The following is a 12012-nucleotide window of genomic DNA, read 5'->3' as shown; positions in this document are numbered from 1 at the left end:
AGAAACCTGATGAATTCATTCTGGGCAGCATCTTAAACACCTGTGCTGGTACTGTGGCTTATTGTCAGACCAAATCTGTTCATTCACTGATTCTCAGATTGAAGTTTGAAGGACATGCAATCATATCTTATTGATTTATAAAATTTCATCCTACAAAAACAAAAATACGAGTACAGGTTCATTAGTACAGATACAATGACACAGTAGTTATGGAAGAGTAAATAACTGTAGATCACAAATCTCAAATTCATGATTCTCTCCATTAGCATAATCATCAAGTTTCCTTAAAAAAATCATGACATATGACACAATTGAAGTTCCTGGAAGTTATCCAAATTTTTTTTCAGAGTATATTTGAAAGTGTGATAAAAAAAAATTTAAATAAAAATACATTAAAAAAATAATATTTATTATTTATTCATCCTCTTAAAACCATGTAAAACCCTAAGAAAAAAAAAAGATAAGGAAATAAATTGGGCAAATTTGAAAATTGAGATCTTTCGACTCAAATGGGCCCTGGGCTACAATGTCACAAAAAAACAAAAACAACACACTAAATGAGCCCAAAAGAACCAAAGCGATGAAATCTTTTTACTCGAAGCAGTTCAATACTTGCATCACTGTACCAAGTAAAAAATTGTTCAAAAACAACAGGGCAAGAAAGAGTGGATTGCACAGCAAAGATGGGTTGTTTTAGTTATAATCTTTTCTCTTCCTCTCCATCTTGTCAAGTTCCAGTGACAGGCAGCTTTGCTTGCCAATTCAAGACTCCCCCTTACAAGCAACTCCCTACTTTGGTTTGTTGCTCTGTTCTTGTTTCTTTTCCACTAACTAATATGTTTTGCTTGCTCTGTGTTCAATTACTTCACTCATGAATGCCCTTTTGGATCTTTGTCTTTTCAGTTTAAGCAGAAAAGGAAACAGTTTAATGGGTGCCAAAGAGCTTCAAGAGTTGTCTCTTACTATGCCTTGAAGACCCCTCCTTATAAACCTGTCAGTGATCTTTTTTCTCCTTCAACTTGAAGGGTTTCAATTCAAAAGGAACGGTTTTTGCTTATTTTATCTGTTTTTTTGGAGAAATGGGGATTGAATTAGATAAATAAGAACTCTTTTTGGATAACAAATGGATTGTGTGAATTTTTGTTGTCTTTTGACTTTTAGAATGCTTTGGAACCTTATATGAGTAAGAGGACAGTAGAGGTGCATTGGAAAGAACATCACGGTGCCTATGTGGAAGGATTGAATAAAGCATTAGCGAAAAGTGATATACTTTATGGATATACTCTGGATGACCTTGTCAAGGTGACGTATAACAATGGCAACCCTTCGCCTGAGTTCAACAATGCTGCCCAGGTAATATACAAGGTTTTGTAGCGTGTTGTCATAAATCTTGAATGATTGTTCATTGAAACTGAATTTATCTATACTAGCTTGTGGTTAGAGGAGTCTTCAAAGTATAGGCGGAACTTGTCATTTGAGGTTATAGCCTCTAACCTTTTGAGTTTAATTTCTTGTAAAATTCTGAATGTATTCTAATATTGATTTTCTTTTACAAAAGCTTGTGTACAATGTGTTGTTAGTCTTTTTCACTAGAACTTACTGAAACAAGTTCTCTTTTTTTCCTTAATAAAGAGTTGTTGCAATGTTCATAACATTTAGAATAAAGATTTAATTTTCAGCATCCAGCTAGACTTGTCATTTGTTTTTTATGGATGACGACTCTTGGTCGTAAGAGGGGTGTCTTGGTGATTCTTTTTCAACTGTAGCGTTCTAATATAAATTTGCTGCTTATTTGTGCAGTCATATTTTGATTGGAAGCCTGAACTTGTCTTCTGGCTGATTCTATGCATATGTAGTTTCTTCGGTTCATTTTCAAGCACAATTCTTGTTACCAAAATAAAAGGTTTGCAAGACTCTAATTAAAAGCTAACATCTGATCCTCCAATTGCAGGTCTGGAATCATGATTTTTTTTGGGAATCTATGCAACCTGGAGGAGGAGACATGCCAGAACTTGGCATGCTTGAGCAGATTGAGAAGGATTTTGGTTCCTTTACAAATTTCAGAAACAAGTTTGCAGAAACAGCTCTTACACTATTTGGCTCTGGCTGGGTTTGGCTTGTCTGTATGTCCTTCCTCCAGTTAATTTGCTTTTAAACCTTGAATTGAACCTTTTGGAGTTGTTGATTTAGAATTCACTCATTTTGAAACTGTCTTCAAGATAGAGTAGTTTCATAGTGGTAACAAAAAGGTATTTAGATTTTTTTCAAATCAAAAAATTTGTGGTGTAAAATTCAACATTTGAGAGATGTTCTGCGTTCATGTTTCGACTTGAAACCTTCTATTTCCTTGAAAGGCTACCTGAAGAGGAATTCTGATTATACAAGGGGGTGAGAGAAATGCACCAAAATTGTTCTCATCTTACTTTACTTTAACTTAATTAAATTATTTGCATTTGAGCGTGCAGCAGAGTACTGAAGAGTTATTAGTTTGTGAGCAATGTAGCATAAATTTCATTTTGGTTGTTGCCAGGTATTATGCTCCTTTCAGTTCTGAGTATTATTTAGCATGTCACATTCCAAAGAAAACCACTTATTGTGTGTGCGTGTGCACATGTGCATCTGCATACACATGCATACATGCTTACATATATACATATAAACACACTAAAAAAATTGTTTTAGATGTTTGTGTTTGTTCCAGCGAAAGGAGCAGATAGAAAGCAAAACTTGTTCATTTTGCTTATCATTATGATCTTCTTTTTTTATTGTTTTTTGGCAACCTATTGTTTTACCAACCATTTCCTTTTCCCCCCTCTGTGTAATTTGTTTGCAGTGAAGAGAGAAGAACCACGACTAGAAGTAGTTAAAACACTGAATGCAGTTACGCCAATTGTATGGGGTGACATTGTATGTCAATCTCTATGACCTAACATATTTGATTTTCTTATCATTAATTGCACTGGTCATCCTTTTTTTTTTTCCTTTCGCAGCCTATCATCAACTTAGATATGTGGGAGGTAAGTTTATAATCTCTCTTTCTAACACACATACTGATGGTTCTAACATTTTAAGCTGTTTATAACTCTTTTGTTTGCATGTCTTGCAGCATGCTTACTATCTTGACTATAAGGTATGCACCATCACTTGACATCCCTCTTTCTTCTATCATGAGTTTTTTTCCTGTATTGATCACGGGGCATTCTTTGAACAGAATGACAAAGAGAATTATGTCAACGCATTTATGGACCACCTTGTATCGTGGAACATGGCGATGGCACGCATGGCCCGTGCAGAGGCATTCGTGAATCTAGGCGAACCCAAAATTCCTATTGCTTAACATTTGACCCGGGAACTATGATTCAGCAGTCTCTGGTGGCTTCCATGTGACTGGGTCAGAGGTGATCTGTTCAAGACATTGAAGAGAGATAACTTCCAAGTGATTGCAGGTCAGAAGTGATTCATTTGAGACATTGAAGGTAGAAATGCAGTCATGTTGGAGTAAAGAGATTAGTTCTCTCACTAGTTCAGTCCTTCATTTTTGTTTGGTTACACAAACAGATCCCCTGATGTTTTCTGGGGATTTCCAGGAATCAGATTAGTTACAGAAGATGAGGAAATGTAGTAGTAAACTAATTGGTTCTCCTTTGTCATTGGTAATTATATAAATGACCTTAATGTTGAAATTGAGGACATGTTATAATGAATTTGTTCTGACTAATTAGTATGGTTAGCTCCAGAAGCACCTTGGCAGCTAATTAGTATGGTTACATTATGGCTTTTGGAAACTGTACTCCTGTGATATAAATGGAATGCCAACAAATTGCACTTATTTATCTTGAAGCATTTCCTCCTCCTCTTTTGCGGTCAACGTGATTAATATTTCAGTTCTGTCTCCCCTTTTGCTTATTCTTTTTCCTCCTTGAAGCGGATTTGTATGTGCACACTCATCAGAGAAATAGCTTTCTAAAGCTGATGCTTAATCCTGTTTCAAAGCAGAACCCATGAAAGGTCCCCATATCATTTGGCCATAATATTTCTCCTCGGATGGCATCATGAAATGGACAACATTTGTCAAAACTCAAGCACGGGAAATTGTGATAGCTGTTTATTAGTTATCAAAGTGTGGTAGCTATTACAGCTAGGAATTTCATCAGCTTTGAAATCAATCTCAAAAATAAAAATAAAAATGTTATAGTGCTCAGAAAATAATTAATAGCATTTTATTAATTACTTCATGGACTCATCTTAAAAAATACAAAGACACAGATAAAAAGAGAATAGAAATCATGACCGTCAAAAATTATAAAAATATTTTTATGTAGAATTTTTTTCTCTTACTTGTATTTAATTTTTTTTTAATGAATAACTATTAAAATACTATTAGTTATTTCCTCAGAATCATAATGTTTTTCACCAATCTCCAACACCAATAATTTTTTTTCCTAAGAAATTTTTGATCTTGGGTAGAAATTCTAATTTAAAGGATGTTATATTGTTGTCATGTTCCACAGCACCATCCACAAATGTTATTTATTTTCCAAATAATAAAAACATGTCACTTTTATAAAAATATGCCATCACAATTGACAATAATAATTGAAAAAAAAATAGACAACAAAAACAATTGTGAAATTGAATAATAGATAGATGATAACACCAGAAAAATTAGGATTTTTGCCTTATATTTATTTTACAATCTAAACTCTTAAAATAGATAAATTGTATTAACTGTCTTTGTATATAAAAAAAAATAAGGGAACAAATTAACAATTAACAAAAAAAAAAAAAACTATGCCTCGTGACTTACTTAATTTGGATTAGAATAGTAAAATTATAGTTTTGTCATTTGCAAAAAGTCAAAAGAATTTTTTTTAAAAGGTAAATATATCTTTTCATAAAGTTCATATGTCATTCTTGAATTGTTTGGCACTATTTTTTTTACAATTTTTAGAATAGTAAAATTATAGTTTTGTCATTTGCAAAAATCAAATGAATTTTTTTTAAAAGAATAAATAAATCTTTTCATAGGGTTTATTTATCATTCTTGAATTGTTTGAGATAGCAATGTTTTTTTTTTTTTTGCAATTTTTAGAATACTTAAATTACTATTTTTCCTTTAAAAGTGAAAAAAGAAAAAATTGTCTTGGGTCGGAGGGGCTTTTTAGAAATTTAACTTTTCCATGAACAATGTATAAACTGAATTGCCCTTGACATAAAGAAAACTTAACCTTGGCTTCAAGGGTTTATTCATAATTTCATAGTGGCTTTTTTACAATACTCATTTAGTACCAGGTGCAATTACATCCCTTTATAAATATTAAAACAAAAATTATTGGTGTATAAATAAAATGAGTCAATGAGGAAGCCGTTCCATTTTGTTTGGGTGGTGCATACAGTGATGTACTATAATAAAAAATATTCTTAAATATTTTATAAATCATTATAGCATGGATTATCGCTCTACATGACACATGTGATGTGATCCTCTCTAATTTAATTGCGAATAACTTTTCTTTCTTTCTTTTATCTTGTTCTCTCTCCTTCTCAAATTTTATGTTTGTCCTTGCAAATTTTTATAGCAATCCTTGGATTTGTTATTCCTCAAGATTTGGTATATGTTGTTTTAATTGTTATTTTTTTATTTAAATTAATTTATAAAATTAAAATTTATTTTTAATTTCATCATCTTTAAATTTTTTATTCTTAAATTTTTTATATGTCATATTTGGTTATTTTAAGCTTATTTTTTAAATTTCATCCTTCAATTTAGTTTAATTATAAATTAAATTCAAGTATTTTTTATTTTTTTTTATAAGATTTTTGGCTGATTTTTAAAATTGTTCTGATTATCTAAAAAAAAATTTATTTATTATTTGTTGTTATTTTTTTAATTATTTTGTTAAATTAACTCGACTTATTTGATTTAGTATGAGTTATGACTTTTTATTTTAGAAAAACATTGATATTTTTTTACTTATTCAAAACAATTTGATCCGACTCGTGGAATTGCATGAACCACCGAGTTATATTTACTCAAGCCATTGTTTTAGATTTTTTTTAAATTAAATGTTTTTTTTTCTGTTTTTGGCTTTTAATATTTTCTTTATTATAAATAGTTTTTTTAATTTATTTTGGTTTAAATTTTATAGAATTATCATGATTTTATGGCTAAAACATGATTTTATTTAAATATACTTAGTTTTAATCAATCTAATTTATTATTTTTTAAAAATATATTTTTTAATATATTATTATATTAAAAAATTTCCAGTATACATCAGATTTTTTACTTGCCAATATCTTCTCATCTATTTTAAGTTATAAAAGAATATTTCGACCCGATGGCAGCGGCACAAAAAATCTAGGAGAGCTAAACGACAGCATCACAAATTCACGAAACGAAAGTAAATATACTCCCTTTTTCAGTAATAGAATATTTCTCTTTCTTTTTCCATAAAACTTGTTAAAATGGTGTCCCTTTTATCAAGAGTTATCAAACATTAATCTCTCTCTAGCCCATCTCCTCTCTCTCTCAATCCAACCGGCAGAACTCGATATCAATTTCAAGAGGTGAAAACTCTCTCTTTAGACTCTTAAAGATTCAAGCTTTGAAGTTCTTTTTGTACATCTAAGGCTCTAGTTAATATTTAAGTATTCTCTTGATAACCTTTTGGCATGTGTGATTTCAAGCTGCTTTTAATGCTGGGTTTTCTTTTTCTTTATCAATTATGTTGTGTATATGGTTAAAGGAATCGACTTTTCCATCATTGTAATATGTTTAGTATAATATATGATATACCTTAATGTATAATCTTTTCTGTTTCTGGGACTTCGATTGTACTATGTTGATAATAACCATCAAATCTTGATAAATTTAGAAACAAATTTAGAAACCCTTTATTGTTTTTCAGAGAAAGATGTTATTGTTGAAGCAAATTTTGGGTGATAGGAAGCCTAAGGTTTCAGGATTAATGATGTCAAGCCGCTGTCCTTTTTCAGGTTTGAAGTTATTTTTACAGTCACTGCCTTTAGCACATTAGTGTGGAGACAAGTTTGAGTGTCACAAGGGACTGAAATTGGCTCTCTTTGATCTAACAAAATGACAGAAATTTTTGGATATACGGCTTGCAGACATTTATCCCAGATGTTTCTGGCTGTTTTCTTTTTTCATGGTTCTGAATACGTTTTAGCGGCTGCTATTCACGGGAGATCAAAAGTTAATCTTAGTTCACTTTTGATCAGCAAAGCTTATGTGTTTGCGATGATGTTTTCATTGCTCGAATATGTCGTTGAGATTGCTTTATTTCCTGGGTTGAAGGAATATTGGTGGGTAAGCAATTTAGGTCTCGTGATGGTTACAATTGGAGAGATTATTCGGAAACTAGCAATTATAACAGCTGGACTAGCATTCACGCATCTGATTAAGGTTTATCATGAGGAGCACCATAATTTGATTACTCATGGAATCTATAGGTTTTTTCGCCATCCATCATATACTGGTTTTTTAATCTGGTCAGTTGGCACTCAGATAATGTTGTGTAATCCCATATCGACAATTGGATTTGCAATTGTTGTCTGGCGCTTCTTTGCTCAACGGATACCATACGAAGAGTTTTTCTTGAGGCAGTTTTTTGGGTTGAAGTACGAGGAATATGCTTTGCGAACTCCTTCTGGGGTTCCTTTTGTGAAGTGAAATCTTATGGTGTCTGCACAAACAGTTGAACTCATCTGTAGCACTCATCTTGCTTCATGAAGATAGCTTCAGAAAAGTTCCAGTGATGCTTTCTTGAAGAGAGATGGAACTTCTTTGAAGCTGAACTGATCATCCCAGTGAGCTTAAATTTGCCGTTACTACATTAGGTGTTAAAGCTGACTCTAATTTCTTGTTGTCAATCCATTTAAAATTTCCAAATTCATTGGAATGGGATAATTTTTGTTCTTTGATCCTACACCAAGACTGTAAGTCTGTAATCTTGCGTATGCTTTAAACAATGATATTTTTATTTATATGCTCATTTGAAAATATTCACTTGCTGTCATTTATGTTATAGGATTTAATGCCAAAGTTATAGAACAAACCCATACATGGTCTGCTTGTTGGCAATAGAGTAAACACTGTTATTATTAAATGATCCACAGTCTTGCCTGATCTCTCCCTCGTTCCCTGTTTTAACCCCTGCAGTAGTACCTCACCTGATCGTGGCTGTGATAAAGTGACTGTAAAATAGCTCTTGATATTTGGCCATTAAATTCACATAAACCTGAGTTCCTGGGTCCGAAGCCAACCGATCCTTTCCTAGCAAGCCAAAGCCCTTCTGAAGATTATGGTAAATGGCGTTGTCTAATTCAATGCTGTCTGATCATTTGGCGCAAGAACAGTTGGATCAAAATTCGCTTGAGGAAATGTTTCAAGAAATTCTTTAGCATGGTTTTGGTTCATGTTTGGGTCAACGTCAAGTGACAGGTTGCAGCTATAAATTCTGGACATAACTCCTAGCAGCGAGAGGCACCGACCGAGTGGGCTTCCATGTCGAGGATAGATAACCCTTTGGATTGGAAGAGTGAGGTTATTTGAGAGACTGTCATTCGCGTGAAGAATGTTTCCCGCCACTCTCGAAGCCTCAGAGACACGGCCATCTGGCCCATCTCTTCTTCCCATTTTCACTTCAAACCTAAGCTCTTAGCTGAGTAGTGCACGAATATCGAGTTGGGATTGCTGACAAACTTCAAACCTATATTAATTTCTTAGCTCTTACCATTGTAACTGTCTCTTGTAACAATTGCCAAGACATCTGCACAGGGAACCACTCCTGAACAATATGATTCAACAGCTTTCTTGGCTAAAAAAGCAGCAAGTAAAAAACATTTCCAGATAAAGACAGGTTTATTTCTGCATCCCTTTCTACTTTTACAGTGTTGCTTGATCACTGATGCATCACAACCCTCCATGAAACAACCAAAGATGATGTTAACAGAAATCTTGAGATTTATCAAAGATTGAAAGTGGAAAGCTGAAAAGAAACTGAATAGATTATGAGCAGAAAATGGGTCTAACCTCAACAAAGCAGCCTTGGGAGAAGATTCGGAGACTCATGAGCTTCTGAAAACTTGTAAGCAACTACATTAAAGATGTGACCATCCTCTGCATTGTATGTTAAGGCCAAGGCAAACCTGGGAAAGAAATTGAAGAACCAAAAACAAGGCTTTAGCCATAGTGACTTGGAAGTTTTAAAAGATAAAATACTCTTCACATCAAAATGTTTATATACTAGCAGAAGGTTGGACACCGAAGACTAGTTTGCTTGTAAGAACTCTCAACTTGCCTCTCTTTTCCCCATTACCTTTCATCATAATTCTACTTCCAATTTTGGGTCTTTCTTTCTTTTGGCTTCAAGCAATTTGATCTCTATGTCATAAGGGGTGGAAAATGAGTTCGGTCTTTTTTTCCCTTCTCTTTTTGGTGGTGGACTCCATGAGAACATGACAAGGGTTTAGAGAGATGAAGTGAAGTGTATTGTCTTTAACCAAAATAAGCATATCAATCTCAATCAAAATTTGAGGTTATAGTTACTTTACTAATTGTTTTTTATTTAAAAATATATTAAAATAATATTTTTTTTTTAAATAATTTTTGATATCAACACACTAAAATTATAAAAAAATAATTTAAAACAAAACAAAATTCAAAGCACTTTTTTTTTATCACAGAAACAAAAATATTCTTATTAAGCAAAAAAAAAAAATTGTTGGTCACTAAATAACAAATGTTTAGACTATTGTTATTGCTAAAAAATAAAACACACACACAAAAGTTTAGTGACACAAGAATGGCATTGTCAAGAATTGCCTTGTTTTGTCTCTTGAATAGAGGTGTCTTGTTTTTCGAGTTTTTAAAATGAAAATTATGTATAGGATAAATGAAAATCAAAACGCCCACCGTGGGGCTCGAACCCACGACCACAAGGTTAAGAGCCTTGCGCTCTACCAACTGAGCTAGACGGGCTTGTTGTTGAGTGCTGGTTTTTTTTATTTTTGATTAATTATCTTCTTGTAAACCTAGGCCACCGAAAACTTGTTTAGCCATTTGTGCAACGAAAAGGGCTGAGGGCTGTCCACATGAAGGCCGAGACAGGGAACTTTTGTGCTGTAAATTTATTCTGGGATGAGATGCTTTCATCTATTTTTTTTTATAACACATGGATGAGGACTTCAATTAATATTTCTTTTCCAAATATTTTCTTGCCAAATGGATGCAGGATACCATCCAAATAGCCTGCCCGTCCAGCTATCATGGGACGAAACATTGCTAGGAACTTGGAGATCGGTATTGTATTAAAATAGAAACATCTTACAACATAGAAGAATGTCATAATGTGAATTGAAGTATCCTATTTAACTTCCCCCAGAAGAAAGATAGCAGTGACTCTTGCAATTGATCATTGAAGGAGTCACAGTGTCTTCTAACCTCGCTATCACTCCCTGCCTTAACTCCAATTTGATACAACTTTATCATGATTGCAACAAAGGAACTCGAGTTAACAGGTCCAAACCCAACATTTGGTCAGTTGCAAGCCACCCAAGAACTTTTTTAAGGTTTTGTTGATAAGCATTGTAAGAGTTAAATGGGGTTGCTACATCACTAAGGGCAACCACAGTAGGATCAAGTCGATGTTTCTGAGGACGAGGACCACGAAGGGTCAGTGCATGTTCTTGGTTCATTGTTAGTGCATGTCGAATGTGCTGTTGTAGCCATAAATTCTTCGCATGAATTCCTTGCAGCGTGAGAAACCCCATGTTGTGTCCACTTGATAAGGCCATCATGTGTAGAATAGATACGCCTTTGGATTTGTAGAGTGAGATTAGTAGAGGGATGGCTTGTTCTCTTGAGGATGGTTCCCATCCACCCTTGAAGCCTTGGAAATTAGCCCATCTCTTCTTCCTTTTTTCACCTCCCACCTAAAAAAACATGCATTGCAATACATAATCTTCTTTCAGATTTCGATACTTGTGGATAACACAAATGTTAAATGAAAAATGTATCAAGAATTATTGGTAAATGGATATATTGGAAATATTTTTGCAAAAATACATGGATAGCGAGGATGGTTTTACCAAGCTAACCAAGTCTGTAGAGGCAATGGCCATAACATTAGCACAAGACACAATGCCAGGGCATTGCAACTCCGAATCTCTCTTGGCTCGAGAGAAGGCATCATAGCCATCTGTCAGTGACAGATTTATTTCTGCATCGCTCTCCGCTGAGGCCTAGTGCATTTGGTCCTCTAGCAGTGCAAGGAACCAGGATCAAAAAGAAAAAAAATGGGTTGCAGAAAGAAGTGACAATTGAACTTTATCCATCAAGAAGTGATGTATAATGTGAAGGAAATTAATTATGATTCTCTTAACAAGTTCATCGTACTATATGTATAGTAGCTAGCTTGTCAAGTTTAGTCTCTTGAATCTGATAAGAGCACTCTTGGTTATTGCACCAACGATGTATGGGTGTTGTGGCAGCTGATGCCATAGTAAAATCCAAATAGAGAAGGATAGTTGAGACAACAAGAAAAGCCAAGCTACCCCAGCTTTAGTTTTGTTTCTGTACCCTCGAGAAAACCAGGGATAAAAGAGTTGTTTTGGCTTTTCTTTCTGGTTTTGGTGCAGCTTCTGCACTCTAACAGCATCTCCAATAAAAAATGTTACATTGAAGAGTTGAATAGAAAAAATAACTTTTTAAATGATATAAATATAGTTTTTTTAATTATATATATTTTAATAATAAAAAACTATTTAGAAAAGCTGTTTATATTTTAATATATTTCATGTTAAATTAATTTTAATATAATTATATAACTAATTTAGATATTTTATATATAATATAATTATGATGTTATTAATTATATAATTAATATGAGTAATTTATAAAATTAATGAAGTAATATGAAATTTAAAAGATATAATTTAAAATTTATTTATATGAATATTTTTAATTTTAAGTTTTATATGTTATTGTTA

General features: G+C 33.1%; 3 protein-coding genes, 1 non-coding gene and 1 pseudogene across 4 annotated transcripts; 2 read left to right on the top strand and 3 right to left on the bottom strand.

Moving 5' to 3' along the window:
* Window positions 1-586: 586 nt before the first annotated feature.
* FSD3 (Fe superoxide dismutase 3) lies at window positions 587-3833 on the top strand. The gene is made up of 8 exons (XM_011023710.1): window positions 587-797; window positions 904-993; window positions 1162-1353; window positions 1952-2123; window positions 2834-2907; window positions 2991-3017; window positions 3107-3130; window positions 3212-3833. Exons 1-8 carry the CDS (start codon window positions 684-686, stop codon window positions 3335-3337), a joined length of 819 nt encoding a protein of 272 aa, XP_011022012.1. The 5' UTR covers window positions 587-683; the 3' UTR covers window positions 3338-3833.
* Window positions 3834-6355: 2522 nt separating this feature from the next.
* On the top strand, window positions 6356-8015 carry ATSTE14B (Isoprenylcysteine carboxyl methyltransferase (ICMT) family). Its single transcript, XM_011023708.1, has 2 exons — window positions 6356-6570; window positions 7000-8015. The coding sequence occupies exon 2, from the start codon at window positions 7100-7102 to the stop codon at window positions 7691-7693; it is 594 nt and encodes a 197-aa protein (XP_011022010.1). The 5' UTR covers window positions 6356-6570; window positions 7000-7099; the 3' UTR covers window positions 7694-8015.
* Window positions 8016-8047: 32 nt separating this feature from the next.
* LOC105124102 (peroxidase 50-like) lies at window positions 8048-9484 on the bottom strand (annotated as a pseudogene).
* Window positions 9485-9930: 446 nt separating this feature from the next.
* On the bottom strand, window positions 9931-10003 carry TRNAK-CUU (transfer RNA lysine (anticodon CUU)). Its single transcript has one exon. It is a non-coding gene; the product is annotated as a tRNA-Lys (tRNA).
* A 506-nt stretch (window positions 10004-10509) lies between these two features.
* LOC105124101 (peroxidase 65-like) lies at window positions 10510-11524 on the bottom strand. The gene is made up of 3 exons (XM_011023966.1): window positions 11420-11524; window positions 11122-11265; window positions 10510-10956 (listed from the first exon to the last, which is right to left on the bottom strand). The coding sequence occupies exons 1-3, from the start codon at window positions 11522-11524 to the stop codon at window positions 10510-10512; spliced, it is 696 nt and encodes a 231-aa protein (XP_011022268.1).
* Window positions 11525-12012: the final 488 nt, after the last annotated feature.

This window comes from Populus euphratica, unplaced genomic scaffold, assembly GCF_000495115.2.
Source record: "Populus euphratica unplaced genomic scaffold, PopEup_1.0 scaffold12.1, whole genome shotgun sequence".
NCBI lineage: Eukaryota > Viridiplantae > Streptophyta > Magnoliopsida > Malpighiales > Salicaceae > Populus > Populus euphratica.
This window is presented reverse-complemented; position numbering and strand designations above follow the sequence as displayed.

What these genes read in the sequence shown, in the direction of transcription:
- LOC105124101 (XM_011023966.1), bottom strand. Translation starts at nt 11,524, where the DNA reads ATGGCATCAGCTGCCACAACACCCATACATCGTTGGTGCAATAACCAA. An exon ending in AGCTAGCTACTATACATATA is followed by an intron (nt 11,266 to 11,419) that starts GTACGATGAACT and finishes CAAATGCACTAG; the next exon opens with GCCTCAGCGGAGAGCGATGC. An exon ending in CCATTGCCTCTACAGACTTG is followed by an intron (nt 10,957 to 11,121) that starts GTTAGCTTGGTA and finishes ATGTTTTTTTAG; the next exon opens with GTGGGAGGTGAAAAAAGGAA.
- FSD3 (XM_011023710.1), top strand. Translation starts at nt 684, where the DNA reads ATGGGTTGTTTTAGTTATAATCTTTTCTCTTCCTCTCCATCTTGTCAA. An exon ending in ACAAGCAACTCCCTACTTTG is followed by an intron (nt 798 to 903) that starts GTTTGTTGCTCT and finishes TTGTCTTTTCAG; the next exon opens with TTTAAGCAGAAAAGGAAACA. An exon ending in TCAACTTAGATATGTGGGAG is followed by an intron (nt 3,018 to 3,106) that starts GTAAGTTTATAA and finishes CATGTCTTGCAG; the next exon opens with CATGCTTACTATCTTGACTA.
- ATSTE14B (XM_011023708.1), top strand. Translation starts at nt 7,100, where the DNA reads ATGACAGAAATTTTTGGATATACGGCTTGCAGACATTTATCCCAGATG.